Source organism: Dromaius novaehollandiae, chromosome 3, assembly GCF_036370855.1.
Source record: "Dromaius novaehollandiae isolate bDroNov1 chromosome 3, bDroNov1.hap1, whole genome shotgun sequence".
Classification (NCBI taxonomy): domain Eukaryota; kingdom Metazoa; phylum Chordata; class Aves; order Casuariiformes; family Dromaiidae; genus Dromaius; species Dromaius novaehollandiae.
This window is the reverse complement of record NC_088100.1, coordinates 29,556,106-29,576,399: the sequence shown is the minus strand read 5'-3', so window position 1 is coordinate 29,576,399 and position 20,294 is coordinate 29,556,106. Positions and strand designations below refer to the sequence as shown.

Genomic DNA, 20,294 nt, shown 5'->3' with positions numbered 1-20,294 from the left:
TCCTTGAAAATGTGAGATAGAAATATATATTTTAAACGAATGCTGAGATTCTCAAATTGTCTTGCCCAAAGGCATTGGGGCACCAAGAAAATGCAAAAGCTATTGTGACACTTGTCATAATATTCCTCAGTGTTGATAAGAATAAGTTTCTACACTATGGGAGATTCCTATGGGAATTGAACAGAACATGACAATTGCTTAATACCATTGATTCTCTGTGAGCAAATTAGAACCATATTTGGATTTCAGTTATCCATGGAAAAAAGCCTAGATTTCAGAGGTTAATTTTGCTTAAAGTGATATGAGTAGGCTTGCATTTTCACAGCTGTGATCAGTTTCCCCCTGTATTCTTATGACTGGCTTAGATTTCTTGTTCCTACTCAGGAAAGCATTTGTAGACTATACATGTCTGAATGAGACTAAACATAGTTAGAATGATTTTTGTCCTTTACTGCTTGCAAACCTGTGTTTATGGGAGCTAGAAGAGAAAGGCCCTTGATGCTTTTTTTTAATGTAACGATTAAAAATACTGAGCCATTTGGTTTGGGGTATAGTTGCTAATGTCATCCCATTTACATGAAATCCTATAGATATCATGAGTTCCACTGGTGCAACTGAAGTCACAGGGTAACCCTCTTGGATTGAAAGAGGGACCAAAAGAAGGGACCCTATACCATCTATGCTAATAGAATTCAAACTCTACTTGGCATAAAGGCTAGATAGAAAAGAATTTCAACATAAAATGTATGATTTTCATTGAGGCAGAGATTAAACTCAGCACCTCTGTCTAGAGGAGTCCCTCACCAGTGATAAACAGGATTATGCTTACACATCTCTTTATCTGAGGCAATGAATTCGTAATCAGTTCACATCAAGTGGAACAATCTTAACAAGAAAGATTAAGCACCTTTGCCATCCATTCCCTTTGCAACAGCAGTTGTTGGCCTGATTGTCGGGAGAATTAGTATGGAGCGGAGAACTGTATGTTTAAATCCATTTGGGCGCAGGTTGAATTGAAACCATATCTACAGTATCCTGGATGACTGTTTTTGAACAAATGAAAAATATGTCCTTCTTTCTGACTGAACAGCACAAATTATCTACAAGGGAAAAGGAAATAAACATGTATGAATATAATGTATATTCATATAATGAATATAAACACACATGAATAGAACTGGCCGACCAGAGAGTTCTTCGTACACAAATAGTGTAAAAGAGAATTTATTTTCAAAGTGGACATATTTACTGAGGAGATAAAAATAAAGAAGGCTAGGGTTAGAGTGCAATAGCACAAACACACCAAAAGTGTCTGGCTAATCAGGCTAATAAACCTGGGGTCAAATTTTAATCAGCAGAACCGCAAAGGTTTAAGGTAAGTATAATCAACCAGTGCAGAATTCCTTTTTGTCTATTAAGTGCTAAAAATTGTTCTAGAGATAATCTTAATGGTAATTTCTCCTAGAGATAAAGGTAATAATCTTAGAGGTAATCTTTCCTCTTGTACTTGAAGGATCTTTCTACTTTTACCACTACACTGCCATGGAGCACCTCTTGTAGTATTAATGCATTTCAATGGCAGCTTGAAGTCTTCTGCTTGCTTTGACCCAGAAGAACTTGGAAGCTGTGTCTATGACACTTGTTGAATCCATCCAAATTCCCTTCCTAAGTCTAAGTGGAAGGTCAAGACTGTTAATGTCATCTTGCTCCTTTCTCTGCAGCAGGTAGGGCTATGTGGCTTAGTTACCAAGGGAGAATTTAAATGAATGAGGCTCGATAGGTGTCTTATTGTGAAAATTTGGAGGGCATAGAAGAGACTTGAACAAAGGCAAGAGGCATCGGAGCTTGGAGGCAGTTGAAAAATAATGAATTTATCCCATCCTTCAGGTAAAATGGCTTTGGGAGGCAAAAAATGAAAGGGCTCCTGAAGATTGAGTGGGGAAAAGAAAAAAGCTGCGGGGGAAGACGTGCTAGGTAACAACAGTCAAGGCATATTGCACTGGTCATGGTCCATTTGACAGCCAGTAGTAAGGGTCTAACCTTCCTCCAGCATGGGTTCATGGCCATCCCAAATTAGCAGGAATCTGGAATGAGTTAGCAGGACTTTTACGGAGGATGCAATGATCTGTAGTTACAGCATCTCAGCTTGTGACACTTGTATTCATGAGTCAAGTGAGATCTGTTACGTCTGCCAGGAGTTTGGATGGTAGATCAATGTGAAAAATCCCAGCTGCTGCAGAAGATGGTGTTGGTGCTTCTGCTGTGCTGTTTCTTCCTGTTTATCTCAGAGAGTGTGTCATAGCTAGACAGCATTATGTAGATAACTGTAAGGCTAGAATATAGTTACTAAGGTTTGTGTGACGTTTTTGCAGGATTAGAAATTCACGCATTATTATCCTGATTTAATTTAGTCCTCAGATTGCTAATTACAGTCTGCAGGGACCAGTGCATGTTCACTGAGAGGAGTGCCTCATGCCTTGCTTGCCGGTCTCCCTCCCCAGACCCCATCGCAGGACACGGGCATGCCTCAGCACTGCGTCGTGTGACAAGCTGTGCATGGTGTCATGCTGAGAGGCAGGCGGCCTTCTAGTGTGGGCCTGTGCTGGAAGAGGCATGGGAAATGACAGACAGATTTCTGGCTGCTGCACAGCTCTGCGGCAGCTTGGCCTCTGGAAGATCTGCCTTGTGGTGGCATGTGACTGCTAGGGGAGCGTACGTTGCTGCAGTGGGGGTGAAGGAGAGGGAGGAAGGTGTATCGAGGCAGGGCTGGTGGGACAAGGATTCTTTTTTCTAGCTCTGCTTTCCTTTTGCTTGCAATCTAATATTCTTCATCCCGTCTGAAACCTCTAACAGTAGTCTGTGATTTGTTTTCTAGATTCTACCTCAGTGACAGCTGTATGCAGGAGTGGGTGAAATAAAATGCCTTGTAAGTACAAGCTGGCCTACAAGGAAAGACTTTTGGCCCAAAGCTCTATTTAATATATGAAGAACAGACTGACATCCAGACTGGACAGGGCAATTCTATTTTTAGCAAAGAAGGAAAGCAAAAAATAAAGCAACATATAGAAGAAGCAGAATTATTTCCAGTCACTTAATAAGATAGAGGAAGCAATGAAAGGATGAAAAAATATTTGATTCCTTTCTATTAGAAATGATATGAACTCATAAAGGCTTGGCTGTTTGTGTAAAAATATCACTTCAACTCACAGAATGACAGTCTATTCACGATCTCCTAATCAGTGGTTCTTTATTATTGGAAAAGTAATTTTAAAATTTCAGTCTAGCAAATAAATCAACTGTTATTTCAGGAATAAAATGAATAAAAGGTCCCTATATTTTGTTTGCACATTTTATGTGTGAAAGAACAAGAATTGGGAAAGATATAAAAATGTCTGGCATTTCACTTGAATACTTACATGATGGAGAATATACCCTGAAGCACCATTTCAAATACAAATAATGTTACAGTTTCCAAAAATCAACAGTTCTGACAATTTCAGTCCTTATGAGCATAAGATAAATGCTTAATACCTGTTGATAAGGTTTCTTATAGATGGCATTGATATAAAAAGTACCCTAACTTCATACCTTAAGTACACCTGAGGCTGATTTTTCAGTCCTCTCCTTGTCTGTGAGTACCATTTATGCATGCCTTTTGGCACGTGCAAATAGTGGAGTGAGCAGCTCTTTGCAGTAGTGTGCCTAGCAACCTAACCAGTGTATAAATCAAGAAAGAGGCACTGGGCAATTAATGTGAGGATACTGGATAAATGCAATCATATTTAGTGAAGGCACCCTTGCAAGCATGCTGGAAGAGAAACCATATGAAAAAATCCTAAATGAGAGCTTAGCAGAAAGATAGCTACAGTAACTGAGTGAGAATCAGTACAAATAGCAAGCTCTAATCATTTTTCTGTTTCTATATTTCACTAGGTGGCAATATAAACTGGAACTTAGCTGGCTGAAGTCTTCTGCTAGTCTTGCTGCTGAAAAATATCTTATGTCGATTGTGAAGAACAGGTGAAGAAAAAGACACTTCTTGCATGATAAAATACAGTGTTATTTTATAATGATAGCAAGGCACAGGGTTAGGGGTAAAAACAGAAACACATCCTGTTGATGAAAGAACACAGTAGGTTAGATTTTCCTAAAGGTATTTTGACATTCAGATTTCTCCTTTGGATTTGTAATGTCAGCCTTTAGGTATTAGGACAGAATTTTATAGATTTATGGTGGTGAGGAAGAGACTTAGTGAATATCTCTTTCTGCTGGATATAATTGCCAGCCTAGGAACTGCGGAGTTCAAGAGTCTTTGTACTAAAAAGCTCTTGAGATAGGTCCATGCAAAATCCATCTTAGCTTGTGTATCTGTACAGTGTAGTGTAGTATGGATGTTAGTTAATGCTGGTAGCTGGCAACAGTTTGGAAATCTCTGCATGTTATGGTATTACTGTAAGGCTTCAAAAGGGCTTTTTTTTCAAACTGGAAAGTGGAAGAAACAATTTTCCATTTGACCATTTCCTCTGTTAACCTTTAGTTACCTACTTTTAGCTATCCCTAAGGAGAGGACTACTTTGAAGCTGATTGGGATGGATAGGCATATTTTGGCATGCCTGCCAGGATTAGAAATGGGCACGGTTGCTTCACATAAAAATTAGATCATAAAAGGAAGTGATAAAATTAGTCAGAGAATTTTTCCAGGCTCATGAGCAGAACACAGGATGTAATCCTCCCTTCCTCCAACCTGGGAAGCCAAATGCACTATTTGAGACCTATTCCAGATATGGAATCTGTATCCTAGTAAGTTTCCTTTGAAAAATTTAGGCATTTCAGGAGATCATCTGAAATTAAAAATTGAAGGTAACCTTCACTGATGGGGAAAAAAAAGTTTCCTGGTGGATGCCTGAGGCCTGATTCTTTCCTATTTAAACCAATTTTAAATAACAATATATAAGAATCTCCCCTTCTGGAAAACCAGTTTGAATGGGTAGAGATTACAAGCTGTGATAATTTTTATCTCTTGTTTAGAAAACATCTGCAAAAAGCTTGAAATCATTAGCCAGAATCAGAAATAGTTCTAAACCATAATGATGGTAAGTTATATGCATAAAAGTTATTGGCAGATAGCCAGCAGAAAAATCCCCTGAATCTGTAGTTATTTTTTGCAATAGTTGTCATCAGAGAAGCTGTATGCCTTTTTAGCTACTGAAGGGCTACTAATGGGATAATGAGCAGTTTCCACTTTCTCATTACCACTTATTCATCACAGACAGTGCATACAAAATATCTGTAGTTAAGTATTAAGTGTTCACTTCTGTGATGATTGGTATGTGTTCTATTTATTCTCTGAAGTATCTACATTTTTAGATTAATATTTGATAAACTGCAACTGAAGCCCAGCATATTTAAATTAAAGAATCACACAAACTTATGATATCAGTAGTACTTTCTAAAAACAAAAGGAACATTTCGTGTAAATCTCTGCCCCTCCTCCAGAGAACACCCTTTATGGGCAGGTCTTTTGAGGCTACCTTTCCAGTGATGCTACAAAGAACATGTATCTATGAAAATATTAGGCTACCTGGTATGCACTCTTGAGGAGCTGGATTTACTAATAACAATGTTAAACATGATTTTTTAGCTAGCATAAGCTGGAAAACCATTTTTTAGCACAATGTCATGTAGTTAATATGGAGACTGAAACCATCTCAAGGTTTCTTAGCAAGGAAGATAAATTGAATTTTGCTACCCCAGCCTAAAGGGGTTGAAGCCTGGCAAAGGTGCTTCCATAATCCAAAGAAGTGAAAAAGGGGAGGGGAGGAAGGTGGGAGAGGCACCTGGAAGAGGAAAAGCTGGAGGGGCAGGTCTGCTCAGTTCCTCCATCCACGAGGAATCGATGTCAGTGTCACGGGAGTAGTAAGGATGTTTCTCATAGCTGCTTCTCTGATCTAACAGCAGTCATTACTTCAGACTGTTTGACTCTTTCTCTGGTGGCCAAAGCAGCTGCTACACTGGCTTTCCAGGGATCTGGAATTCACCACTTATAGGAGACTCTGAAACACAATCTTCCACCTGTCTTCATTTTCTAGGCCTATTAACTTTACATCTCACGTAACAATGGCCATTCACTCTAGGCACAGTCAATTACAATGAGCTATACCGGATTTCTGTAAAATTATCAACTTTTCTATCCTTCACTCTTAAAGAGAAAAGCTTCTCAAGCAGAATACAATACAATAAACATGATCCTGTTCATTTTATTTTCCCTTCTCTCTACCAGATACTAACAAAATACTTCTCCCTCTCAGGATGCCCTCATCTCTGGAACTTTTCTGGGGGAAAGACTGTGGGGAGGTTTCTTTTTACAAAGCAATACAAGCAAGTCTGTGAGAAAGCAAGTTTTGAAAAAAGCTTAGTGACAGAAAATTTCTTGCTGAATCCATATATAGATGCTAGTTTCTTTACAAACACATGAATATTGCTTGTTTAGAAACAGTAGAATTGACCTAGTTTATTTTCTTTGTGAAAGGTGGGAGATGAGGGGTGAAATTACTGAACAACTATGCTCTATGCTATATTCTGTGTGTCATGGTGGATGAGAAATGGGCTTCCATCAGTTTCTGGATCAGATCCTTAGCTTTTCTGATCAGCATAGTTCTATTGAATCCAGCAGCATTTCATAAACATGTACTGGTAGACAATACTATCCTTCTCCTATTTCACTCTATCCAGAGAACAAAACAAAACAACACTGTACTTTTAGGAGAGTCTAATGTGCACTTGAGATGAGAACAGTTAATCCTTCCAGTACTACTGAAAACACTATTCATCACTAATGGTGTTTGCAAGACTGATGCCTCAAACAGTACTCGCTTTGAGGCATAGGTTGTCCTAACTTTGTCTTAATGTGACAGACTTTAGCAGAACAGAGTAGAATAGAATGGAAAGTATGGTAGAGATGCTTCATATTTGCAAAAATGTAATGAAAATTAGTAAAAATATGAATGAATGAATCAGGTGTAGAATCATGGAATAATTTAGATTGAATGGAATCTCTGGAGGTCATCGGGTTTGCTCCACGACCTTAATCAGGGACAACTTTGAGGTTATATCTGATTGCTCAGGGCCTTGGTCAGTCAAGTCCTGAATATCTCCAAGGATGGCAATTCCATACCCTCTCTGGGCCACTTTTTCCGGTGTTTGACCACCCTCACTGTGAAGAATTTTTTCTTGCTCTGGAGAATAAGATTTTTAATCTGAGGAGTATCTTTTTTCAAACTTTGAGCTGAAGTTGTTCAGGCTTGCATTCAAAATGAAAACTTGGAGAGCCAGGAGACCTGTTTCTGCCTGGCCTCTGCTTCTCACACTATTTTGTCTAAGCAGTCCTACTCAGAAATGATCTCCTCTTGGCACAGCTAATCACGGCACAGACTGACAAACAACTCTGCCACATGGCAAGCTATAGGTCTGCAGCATCTATAAGTTGCCTGAGAAAGGGATCCATGCAATTGTGGTAACTTTTATGGGATGACAGTCTGAGGGCGACCTTTTTAGAAAAAATATTCTGAACAGAAGCTTCACTGTCATGAGTAAAATATTTTGCAAGCAAAATGCTGACTTCCATCCTATCTGTCTTCCTGAGCACAGTCTTATCAGTGTGTGGTAGGTGTTCTTTTTTTAACTTCTACTTGACAGAATGTCAAGTGCTTATAAGAAAGCCTATTTCTTCAATACCAATACACTTTCGGAGTTAACCAGCTGTTGACCTGCTCTGCTCTGGGACAAGTGGGACAGTTCAGAACAGGCGTAATAACAGGACTTAAGCAGCTGGAGTCACAAAATTAAGAGCTGTGGCCTTTCAGTGCCTTCAAGATAAGGAAGGTTTTCAGAATAATAGTTTTAGACTTGAGCATTCATATTTCTATATTCCACTGAAGATGCTTAAGATTTTTGTGAGCTACAGCTCCTAACCCATAGTCATTCTTTTTATGAAATATCTTTAACAAACTCAATTTTTTATTTTCATTTTTAAAAAGTGTAAGAAATTGATGAAGCTGCAGTTTTGCCAGGGTTAAATACCATTCTTAATGTGATGTTAAATTCAATTTATTGGGTGATCAGCTATCAGAGGTCCTGCTGTAAATGCACACAGTACACTCCTCCTCTAATGTTATGTCAGCTAAGGAACTTGAACAGGTGAAATGTCAATTAAACATAGTCCTTTGAATTCATGTTAAATCTGATAAATACAAAAGTATAAGAAAGCCAAGCTTAGCTATCCAATCTTTGAAATTTTTTAGAGGCCTCATGCAAAAGAGACACCCCCAATTCTAATACAACTAAATCCTCCAGTATTAATTAGCAACATACAAGCACCTACAATAGCAGGCCAGTGCTATGTGCTGTCCTTGCAGTGTGCGTTGCTTTTCAAATTCCTGTCCATGTGCCTCAATAACATATTGTTGTTATAATGCCTGATATAGGTTTTACCTCTAAGGAGGCTAACAATAGCTCCTATTCCAGAATAAAAATCGCTCATTACAGAACAAAAACCTTTTGTGAGGAAAAAAGTTGAGCAAAACAGTTTTATGCTCCGTTGTCTTTGTTTCCAGGCAGACAGTCAGCTAATAATGTGTGTTTGTTGGTTTACTACTTTTAACACTGTTCCAGAAAACTCTGCTCCTGGCCATGACACATTAGGGTTACTCTTGATGGTTCATCATCTGCCATGGCCTTTTGGGAAAAGAACTTTATAGCAATTCTGTTCTTACCAAGCTTTATTGTAACTCTGGCTATAAATATGGGATGTATTTTTACTAGATTTTTGCTAGGCCATTTCTAATTGTGACTTGAACTAGAATGAAGTGGACATGGACAAAAAGGAAGATCTCACTCAGCAGGTAAGAAATGGATTGTGAATGATTTCCAAACAGGTACACTGATATAAAATACTTTTTACATCTTCAAGATTTCAACTGAGTTGATACCTCATTGTAGTTTATGTGCAGAGCTCTTCATACATGTATATTGAGCATGCAATTCTTATTCTGAATCAGATGCAGGTCAAAGAAAGACTTCTTGTATAAGCCTATAAACACATTTAATTTAGAAGGCAGGTCTAACCCATTTTAACTTCTTAGGTCTTTTGTTTATAACTTTATCAAAAGTAACAGAAATAGAGGTAAAAAATATGATCCCATTAATACTTGTGGAAAACCAGTTTGGTTTCATTAATGTAAATGAAAGAACTATAGTTTGTGGACCAGGATTTGATCTGAATTAAAAAGTGACTCCCTTGAGCAGTTCTGCTGATCTAAACAGAGTTGCTCAGATTCTGTATGAGTGTATTTTAAAACAGATTCTGATCCTCAAGCTGCAATATATACTTTTAATAAAGTAAAAGTGGATTTTTACTTGTTATTTTGAATAGGGTGCAGGAGATCTCGTTGTGAAAACATGAAATGTTCTCTGTAATGAGAAAGATGTAATGTGGCTTGGAAGTAATGATGCAGGCAGACTTCCTGAGGCAACTAGACATTTTTATCAAGGTGAACAAATGGATACTTTATATGCTGGAGATACACCTACTCTGAGCCACTGACTGTTTCCTAGACCATCTTTGTGTATGAAATTAGTCATAGAAATCAGATGTAAAAGTCTTTTAGATCATTAAGTCTATTTCCCTTCCAAATGCCTTTCAGACAGAGGATTAATCAAGTGTTAAATGGATTCTGCTCTTAGATCTCATTTACACTGCAACGAGTTGGAGATGACACCACCAGTGTACTATTCTGGTCTAAAATCACAGTGGAGGCAGGATCAGCTTCTTTGTTTTGAGATTGGATCTTACTTTAGGGTGTTTTTTACATGGTGCAGGTGGCATAGTCCAAGAGAAAGTGTTTGCAAATAACCTCACTGACATGACAAGGACAACTCTGCTGCTCTGAAGCAGAGTGAGAATCAATGACCTTGAGAAGCTAATCTAATAATTGCATATATAGTATGAAGGCTTTGGATGGGAGTAGCAGATAAAGGCAGATGTCAGATATGAAAATAAATGGCAAGGTATTTTGAGTTAAACTCATTCATTCATTTTCACATGAAGGGCATTAAATAATCTTGAGTATATTTTAAAAGTTCAGAGAAGGAAGGAGACGTTGCTCCTGCTCCTAACATTACCACAGACCTCCCTGTGACCTATAGCATGTATGTGCTTCAGCTTTTCTAACTGCAAAATAGTCATGTGTACCTAATATTTATGCCACTCATAGGTTCTTCGCTGGGAAGTTTTGGAAGCAGTAAATCACTGTTAAAGAACCATTTCATCAAACAAGGTCACTGAGAGAGAAATTAGTTACAGCCATATCTTGACAATGTGCTGTGATGTCTCTTCCTTACAAACTGTGTCTGTTTATAGTAGTACACATTGTTCTAGTAGCACATGTCAGAATCAAAATCCCTCTCTGTGCCTGGAATTAGCCCCTGGAAATGTCTGTGTTTTTCTCTGGGGCTCTGTATGATTCAGTGCACCAAATTCTCTCCTGGTATAAACTTGTGTAGCTCCAGTGGCTCTAGTGAAGCAGCATTAATTCACAGCAGTAGATAGTTTGTTCCAATGTCCTCTCCTCCTTTGCTGCCTAGATACTGGTATGAAGTAGCAGAGTAATTCTTTCCATCTGTCAGGGGAAGAGACAGAGAAAGAAATTGGATGTTGGTGATGTTTTATGTGCACTATTGTGTAAGGACTTAAGGAGCATCTCTTGTTAAGACTTGACTTCTAGTTTTTGAGATTTGTTGCCACAAGAAAAGATCAATTAAACTTGACCATACCAGCCTAAGGAAGCTATAAAGAGTGACTGGGTAACAGCAAAAGTGGGTCAGAGAAGGTTCCACAGAATGGTTCCATAGCAATTGAAATCCTTTGAAAATCTGGGTTTCTTTTGAAAGAAAATTAGAAAAAAAAAAAGTTCAAACAATGTGAATAAGGTCACATTTCAGCACCATTTGAACAATATTTTTAGATTTTATACTTGGAAGCTTTTTGTTTCAGTTTTTTGACATTGTTTGATATGCTAGAAAAACAAAGTGAAACCCAAGTGAAACAGTTTACCTTTTCATAAACAAAAATTCAACCGACTGCAATTTACGTTTTTTGACTTTTCTGTTTATGTGGAATTTTTAAGGTTTCCTCTGTTTTTCTAATTTCTAGTAACACCAGATTTTGACATCTTGACTTTTTTATAAAATGGATCTTTCATCCTTGACCAATCTTTAGCAACAACTGAGGCATAAGAACATCACAATTTCACCTCCTAATATTCAGTTAAGATCAGTTAAATCAGCTAATAATATGAAAGGAAACAGAAAACAACAGCATGATTGAGATGCCAGTGCATTTTGCTAAGTGGATGCATCACTTGTTTGGATAGTCAGTAGCAAGAACATCAGGTTTTCTTGTTGATTAGATGTACAAAAGCTCCTGCTACCACTGCACCACGGCCTCCTAGACCTTTTTAACTGTGATAGAACTCCTTTTGCAGCTATTCATCTGCAATTACTCAGGGAATCTTTTAAACTATTTTCCCTATCTCCTTTTTTCCTTTCAAATGCTATCATGTGAGCTTTCTTCTTCTCATTTCCCCATTTCTTTTTATCAGTGCATTTCTGAGAGAGGTTTATAAGCCTCCATAGTGTTTGCAGTCTTGCCTGAGGTCATGAAGCAAACAAAAAGTAGGAGAAAAATAGAAGCTTCCCTCTGCAATCTCTGAACTTGTCTTGTACAACATTACGGATATATTTTCAGTCACCTGTAGAAGCCTTTTAAGGCAAAAGTTAAAGAATTGCCTTGAATTTTCACCTGTTTTTCACATACCAGAACTTGCAGCACTTATTATTCCTCCCAAAGGCAACACTTCATATTTCCAAATGTTCTCAGACTGATCATTTTAGCTTGTGGATTGGCAGGTTTACAGATGAACTGCCTTTTGGCAGTGCTGTGTTTCATGATATAGTTAATGTTCCACTTCAGAGCTTGTACAAAGCTTAAAAGTAAACTCAAACTGATTAAGAAAAATTGTTTTAGATGTATGGTTTTTGTGTTACCGTAAGATATAAAATGTCTATCAGCTGTAGAAGCCTCAGGACATGCCAGAAGTGGCATGTAATTGGGTTAAGCAGAGCAAATAATTTCATCTGCACAGTGTTGAAATATTTGCTTGCTGATACTGTCCTCTATTCTTTCCATTTCTCACCTGCCATTGCCATATGAGAGCTGAAAGGAAAGATATTCTAGTGTTCTGGTTATTCACATGGTGCCTTAATACACTGCTGTAATACATCAGTGTAACCCTTGCACATTGTCTATAATTTGAGGATTCTGTTCTGGTAATAGTCACAGATGTGCAGATTCTTGTCTGCCCAAAGCGATACATGAGATATCAAGTGAAGACAAGCAAAACTGACATTTATATAAACTGAGATTGTTCATAATGGGAAAGGAAGTGTGTTCCATCCCTGCTCTTCCTGCCATTCTAGGACTTGCACCAGTACACTTCTACCAAAACTTACCAATTGCAAATCTCTAGTTCACAGGGGATCAGTGTACCAGCAGGGGTTGCAGCACTGGGGCAAGAAGTGGGGCAAGAAGTTCTGATGGCAGTCAGAACTTGGGTAGTACCAATACCAATCAATCACAATTAACATCAGATCCATGTTTTAGAAAGAAAATCTAAATTTTAGATTTGTTGCATTAATGTGGCTTACACTGTTTCAATTTTAGACATCATTTTTCTGTCAAGAATATTTGAAATACCACCTGAATGTTCACTAGCTAAGAAAGAGAAGCAAATTCCAAAGCTTTCAAGATCCGTGACTTAGGGTGCCAGCAAATATTTGAAAACAAGCAAACAAAAAATGAATGATGCTAAAACAAGCCACTCATCTGATAAATGTTGGCTGAAATTTCCAAGATTGTTTCCACTGCTTCATAGTATAGGAGGAGAAGAGACAATCCCCTACTCTTCTGCCCTTTAGATCCATTTCCTTGCTTCTTTCTACATCCTCCTACCCAGCTTAACCTGAGCACACCTTGCAGAGAACCAAAAAGAACTTTCAGGTACCTTTAGTATCTCCTGCTGTTGTTTCCACACAGTGACAAAAATCCAACAATATTCAGCAATGAAATAAAAATAGAACTTACTTTTGCCGCATTAATGCCATGACTATTTTGCTTTTCTTTCTGAGCAGCAGGACATGACACATGGCTCCATGAAATGAATAATCTGTATCCAGCTCACTTGTACTGTAACCCTTTCAAGCTGCTACTTTACTTGATCATCCTTTTCTTCTGTGAACAGAACTTTCCACAGACAAAAAGTTAAAGAGTGAATTCTTAAACAAGTCCAATTTCCCGGACGCTTTCCACTCTGTACTCGGGTACCAGACCTTTTCTGATGGTAGGCACCACATAAACTACTAGGCAATAAGACTGTGTCATAACTCATGAATATGCCTGTCTTTAATATGCAAGAATGCTGTATTAGTACCTTACAACAAATCCAGCTCTGTTTAATTCACTGCAGAAAATACCATAAAGGGTTTCTAGGCAAAAGTTCATACATGTCTAAATTTATTAATAAATGAAGGAATTCTTATGTGGAGGCAAAGAAAAAGTCTCAGTATCTCCTGTGCTGAGGAACTTAAGTAATACATAGGATGTTCTCTGTATAAATGCAAGAGATTATTTTTTTCTTTAAAGGTGAAAATGATCAGTGTTTTTGCTTGAGCACAGTCGGTACAGTTGCCTTTCATGTCTATGATAAAAATGAGGTGCCATACTCTTAATTTCTCTAGGGACAATAAAGCCTTTGCAGAGTCCCATATCCATGTCAGCTATTAGTATGTCCTATTACAAATGAACGTTTCATTAACAAATGTACAAGTGGTCAGTCCTTGTCCTGCTCTTTTCTATTCAGAAGGAATTTGTTTTGGCAGGGTTTATAGTGTGGATATGAAAAACTTGTGTTCATGAAAGCATTTAGAATGGCTAATTATGTGAACAGACAGTTTTCCTACATTGTATATTTGATACATGAACTACCCCTTTTCTGGCCATAGTATATGAGTATTATACAAAACTTTAAAAGTGTGCTCAGCTTGCATTCAGTCATTATGCTGAACATTTTTCAGAGATCTACAAAAAGAATGTAAGGCCAGAGCTGGGTCATACACCTCCCTGTTATCTACCGTTACAATTTTCAATGGTTATTTTTGATCAAAGAATATGAAAATGCATTATAGTACAGAAATGAAGATGTTGTTATGAATATGTTATTGATTTCAAGTTATTCAAAGAAAACAAAGGAATTTCGAAGACTTCATAAAGAGAAAATACACATATTTTAATGATTGCAGCCTCTGCCGTGACAGACATTAGAGGAAACATTTTCATAAATTCATTAAGCAAATACGACCTTTCATGATTATAATTTTCATAGCTGTAACTCTCTTTTCGTCTTTCTCTTTCAAAATTTTTTCTTTATAGATATAGAAATTTCATTTGAAACCTTTTTTTAAAAAACTCAAAATGATTTGGGTTTTTTCCATTTGGCAACACTGGTTCCTCTGTTCCAGCTCTTCCTCTGGCAGCTTCATTCACTTTATTGTATTACTAACGGAAGTGTTAAAATGCTTCTTAGTTTTCGGTTGCTTCATTATTCAGAAGCGTTGCTTCATTATATTCATATTCTGTAATGATGCAGAGCTGTAGGGATTAAGCCTTCTCTGCATAGGTGAATGTGTAGAGGAGTTAGCAATACACCAAGCATTATTTTATGAGAATACACCAAAGCTTTTTGATGAAGAAATAGAATAATTAAAATGTGAGTATTAAAACTGAGGTAAGCAAGGATTTCTATTATGTATGACTCAGAAACCATATTTCATTGCAAGTGGACATCATAAACAAGTCATTACTGATATATGTGCACAGGACTTTTAGGCACAATGTAGCTTCACCTATCTAGAGAGCTGGCACTCAGCTGCCTTCCATGCTAATAGGAATTCACAGATGAGCTCCTAAAGCAATTTTAAATATAGCACATTACAGAAATTCAAAGCAAGGGAGAGAGAGTTAGGAAATATTTTTGTGAGCTCTGTGTTAGCAGAGAACTCATATGCCTTTTTGACTAGATAATGATGGAAAATAGCATAATGGGTGAACATAATGAGAAAATAGGGAGGAATAATATAGAAAAAGGAAGGTGCTAATGATCTTAATTGAAGCCATGTGGCTGCTGCCTTCCATGTATGTCTCAGATGCTGCTGCCTTTTCTTCTAACTGCTTTTGTCTGCCAATAGGAATCTCTTTTTGCCTTATCCAGACTGCTATTCAGTTCGCTTTTATGTGGATCCTTACTTCTTTTGGAAATTCAGAAATGGGAGATAGTGAAGATTGTGCCTCTGGGGAAAAGCCATAGTATGATCGGTATATTGAAGATGCTGATACCAAGGATATCTCCTGATTTCCCAGTCATTTTATAGGTATTAATTCCAGCCTGACCCATTCAAACTAAGGACTTTTGGTTAACTTGCTGAGTCTTAAATATATACCTCGGTAGCTGTTTGTCAGCAATTTAACAATTTGTGATTGGCTATGGAATGATTTAAATTTTGTTTAAACCATATTACAAAGTCTTTATTAAGACATCATGAGATGGAGAATCCAGTCCCTACCTTGGTAATCTGTGGAATAATTAATCACTCACAATATTTAAAATGTGTGATGTTTTAAAAATTTGAATATGACTGGTTTTGATTTTATGCCCTTTGTTCTTTTCCTTATCACCATCACATTAATCACCCCTGTGATACTGCCAGGACCCTTGGAAGGGGATGGTCATCCGGACATTTCTTGATATTCTAGTCACTAATGCAAGTGGATTCATTTTTGCAGCTTGCTTCTGCACCATCTCAACTTTTTTTTATATCCATTTCACAATCTGGTCCCAGCACTTCCGTCTAAATCATATCAGTGCCATATATAAAGCTAAACATTGTATTCTGGTTCTTTTGTTTATACATCCAAACATGGATTTGCCATTGTGACCACTGCCTTGGGAGTTCATGTACAACTATTTGGCCAAATCAGAATCTGAAATTCTTTTAAAAGCTGTTTTTTTCAGGTTTCAGTCCCCATGTCTATATGGATTGTCAGTGTTCTGTGTTCTCAGGATGTTTCTTTTATAAATACAAATACATTTAATATGAGGATGAATATAAATAAATATATTTATTCAAGTACATTTTTTCCACATTTAAAGGGCACATTTGACAAATGATACCATAGAGTATACAGTGTCTTGTATTTTAATCTACTAAATCTGCCTAAAAATTCAATTAAGAAAGGTTCTTTTACTCTTTTTTTCCACAACCTAAGAAAAAGAATTCTGCAATGAAATATTATCAAAATAGCAGAATGAAGTAACTAATTTTCCACAAAGATCTCCATCAGCAAGAAATAATGGAAATTCTACGTGGTAATTGCAGTTGGTGCTGATATTCCATTCCCCTTTTGTTCTGTTTCATTCATGCATATTATTTGGTTGTATATTTTGTTGCTGGTTGCAGAACATATCTGGAAGTGGCAGTGATGAAGCTGATGGCAACAATATATGTGGCTTCAGAAAGAAAAAGGCAGTCAAAGGTGCTAAAAAGCACGTTCCTCCATTAGAAACTGAGAAAATGCAGTTGTCCAACTCTTCAAAAATCTCAGATCTATATCATCTTCAAGGAACCACTGGTCATTCAGGACCACTATCAGATCAGTCTCTTCAAAACCTGACCAATTTTCCTCCAGTAGAAAAGGACAGAGGGCATAAAGACAGTTCCCCTATTGGCAGTGATGCAGAAGACGACATGTCACAGGAAACAGCAGAAATCCAGAAAAATGCTGACACTGGGAAAGGAATGATAGAAAAAATGCACAAGGAAATAGATAGCCCAGCTAAAATGGATCCACCTATGGGAATACAGCCTGCGAGCGACAAAGAGAAAGCTGGGTGGTATGACACAGTGAGTAGAGAAAGGAACACTGAGAGGACAGGCACAGAGAATAAAGAGGACCAATGCTGGGGAACAGAAAAAGCAGCCAAGTTTTGTATGACACAGGCAGGTTCGCCTGACAATACCGTAGCAACACAAGGAAGTGGTACTGGAGAGCCCTTCATAGTGACATCTGGAGTTTCTAAACAAACTTTGCAAGAGTTGGAAAATCTGTTGAGTGAAGGTCCCCTTCTTAATCATGGGTCCAAATACACTGGCAAGGCAGGTGGCACGTTTCTTCAGAAAATTCTGAAGCCAAGAGAGAAAGCTGACAAGCAGGTGAGATCCTTTGAGACTTTTAGTCCCCATTTTGGAGAAGAGAATCAAAATCACCACAGTTTCCACAACCAGGAAGCTGGGCAGCAGAGCAAGCCTCTCGTGGTTCTTAGCTCTGCTGGATCTGAGCAGCAACAACCAGAAGGAAGCGATGTGGATCAACCTATTCTTAGATTACCCTCAACTTCAAAAAATGCAGAAAGCTCTACTCCAGAAAGTCAGTTTGACTCCTCCGCAGACCAGGCTGGTAAGGATATTTAAGTGTCATCTATTGTACTGTTAATGAAAATGCTTGTGTTGTTTTGTGGGGTTTCTTTAAGTTGCAAATTTTATTCAGAACTAATGCATTAAAAAATTGGCACCTGTAGTTACTGTATGATTGGAATGGATCAGAAATTGTACTCTACATCTATGCTGTTTTTTCTTTAGGAAGGCATTTGTGAAGCCCAGCTGCCTGCTAAAAACTGCCACGCACAAGCGGTCATGTCTTGTTCACTAAAACTGAAATATTCCCTCCTTTAAACTGAGCACAGGCAACATTTCCCAGAGGCCTGCTAGACACAGGAAAGCTTTGAAGGCATCTGGGCTTCTTGAAATTTCCTTTTTGTTAACATTTCCAGCAGAGAAAATTACTCCCATGTAGGGAGGGTGTTTTCAATTATTGGTCCTGTGAGAGGACTGGAATGCAAAAGCATCTAATATGAACTATAGGGGAAGAAAAGCAAATGAAGCAGAGAACTTCCACTTTTCTTCATGCTGTTCAATAAGTCCATTTTGGAAGTGTTTGTAGAGCCAATTAGTTGCTACTAATAGGCTGTGGCTTCTTTGAAACAGTAAAAATTAAACTTCTGGATCAGCAAAATGAAAGTTACTACTAGCTATAGTAATGTCATGGGCTTGAGCAGTTAGTTATTTTGTGTCTATTCCAGGAAAAACAGACAGAACAATTTGCCAGTTGAAGAAATACAAGGCTAATAAATGTCGAGGACCATCAAATTCAAACCATATTGTCAGCTTTTTAGGGTAAATATGTTATTCTGATTTATCTCACTGATACAAGAAATATGAATCTTTTCTCTTCATCGACAAAACATTTAGTTTACCATTTAACTATTATCCAGCTTTTTTAATGTCTCCTTTCCCATGGATAGAAATATTGCTGTAGATACTCTGAAAACAGGTAGTTTGAATATATCTAATCTTTTCTAACCACAGAAGTAGAGAGTAGACTTAGTGTTACTCAGTCTGAACAAGTGTTAACGAGATATCCATAAATATATCTACATTCTTGGTGCTAATTCAGGGCACTGAATGAGATATATAAAGCTTTGCAAAGTTTGCACTCAGGTCTCTCTGTACTCATGTCTAAGATAATAAACAGGTTAGAGGATTATTCCTCTGCCTGTGTTGGGTGCTCTTCCCCTTCTAGATTACTTTGTTAGCACAAAAAAGGTTAGTACAAAAAGTTAGTACTTTGATGAATGGCTAGTGGCATTGTCGAATTTAGGTTGCTACTGTTTTCTGATTGTCTGTAAAACTATTTAAAAATAGTATGAATAACTATTCTTTGGCATAACATCTACAACACATAATGAACTGATGAGATCAATTGTAGACTCCATAGGGAGGTTTCAAATAACCTAACTTTAACCGTTTAAAAGGAAAGTGTCTTATCCAAGCTGATGATCTAGTCAGGCATTCTGTCTTCAAATAGGTATTAGGGGTTGGTGGGAAACCAGACTCTGAGGTAGGCATCTCTTTCCCAAAGAGGGGGAAGTCTACATAATTAGTTTGGATTATTTGCCTAACACTGAAAAGCCTAAAATTGCATCAGATTAATCCTACTCTGCATCATTTATGATAACATTGATGGTAAGAGAATTACAGATTAAACCTAAGGTGGGGGAAGACTGTGTTTTGTTTCATTTGAAACAAAGGCCAAAAATAAAAGTTGTGGAAACCTGGGAGGTTTGAGTTCCATCTGGCTTTTATGAAACAAATTGTAGAATTCTGTATGTGTCTTTATGGTTACACTAGCATAGGTAAAAATATTACTTTAAACATAACAATCATTGCATAAAAATAGTTTCTACTTAATTAGAGGTACATATATTTTGAAATTTAATTTTCATCAAATATATTCAATAAGTTAAATGAAGAGAAGAAAGTTTTAGATAAAATTCTGCAGTCTTTATTGAACCTTTGCATAAACAGTATTTCATTGCCATCAGTGATAATTTATTAGATGAACATTGGTTAAAGCCCTGAACATTTTATTTTTTGATTAAAATATTATCTCAGCTATTTTTTTACCTATGAGCCTGAATCAGTGTCTTGGATCTAAACGTACATTAACACTGAATATATCTAAAATGCAGCCTTTAGTATTTTGCAAATTTTCAAATACCTGACCTTTCTCAAATCAGAAATGTTGATCCAAGATCTTTCAAAAAATTGGATTAAAAAAAGAACACATGAAGAATTGTGCTCTTCCTTTCTTTGTTTTTGTTTTGTTTTTTTTTTTTTTTAATATGGAATCCAAAGTACCAGGAATTGAAATTCTGTGACTATAACACATACGTGATTATTATATAAACAGTGCTCAGTGTAATTACTTAGTCATTATGCTGGGCATCATGTGCATTTGAAATGTCATGGCAAAAGCAGGAATATAGGTTATTGTTCTAAATGTACACATCCTATCATTTCAGTTAAAGGAGAATGTCCAGAGGTCAGCAGCAGGACTACAATACATAGCTGAGCTGTAGTGATTCAGGGCAGAGGATTCAGTGCAGCCATGCTAGTTATTTTGTTAGCATCTCTCCAAAAAGATATATCCATGCATTTTTTTCCTGAAAATTTTCTGTTTGGAAATAGTGTTGGATTTCTGTGCAGCTTGTGTGCATTTCTTCTATTGC

General features: G+C 37.3%; 1 protein-coding gene across 1 annotated transcript in view; it reads left to right on the top strand.

Annotated features, from left to right (window-relative positions):
* Window positions 1-2,850: 2,850 nt before the first annotated feature.
* LGSN (lengsin, lens protein with glutamine synthetase domain) overlaps window positions 2,851-20,294 on the top strand; it is a 29,282-nt gene continuing 11,838 nt past the window's right edge. The window contains exons 1-3 of the mRNA XM_064508627.1: window positions 2,851-2,926; window positions 3,934-4,020; window positions 16,627-17,623. Of these exons, the coding sequence (XP_064364697.1) occupies window positions 16,741-17,623 (883 nt within the window). The 5' untranslated portion in view covers window positions 2,851-2,926; window positions 3,934-4,020; window positions 16,627-16,740. The remainder of the gene's footprint in view (window positions 2,927-3,933; window positions 4,021-16,626; window positions 17,624-20,294) is intronic.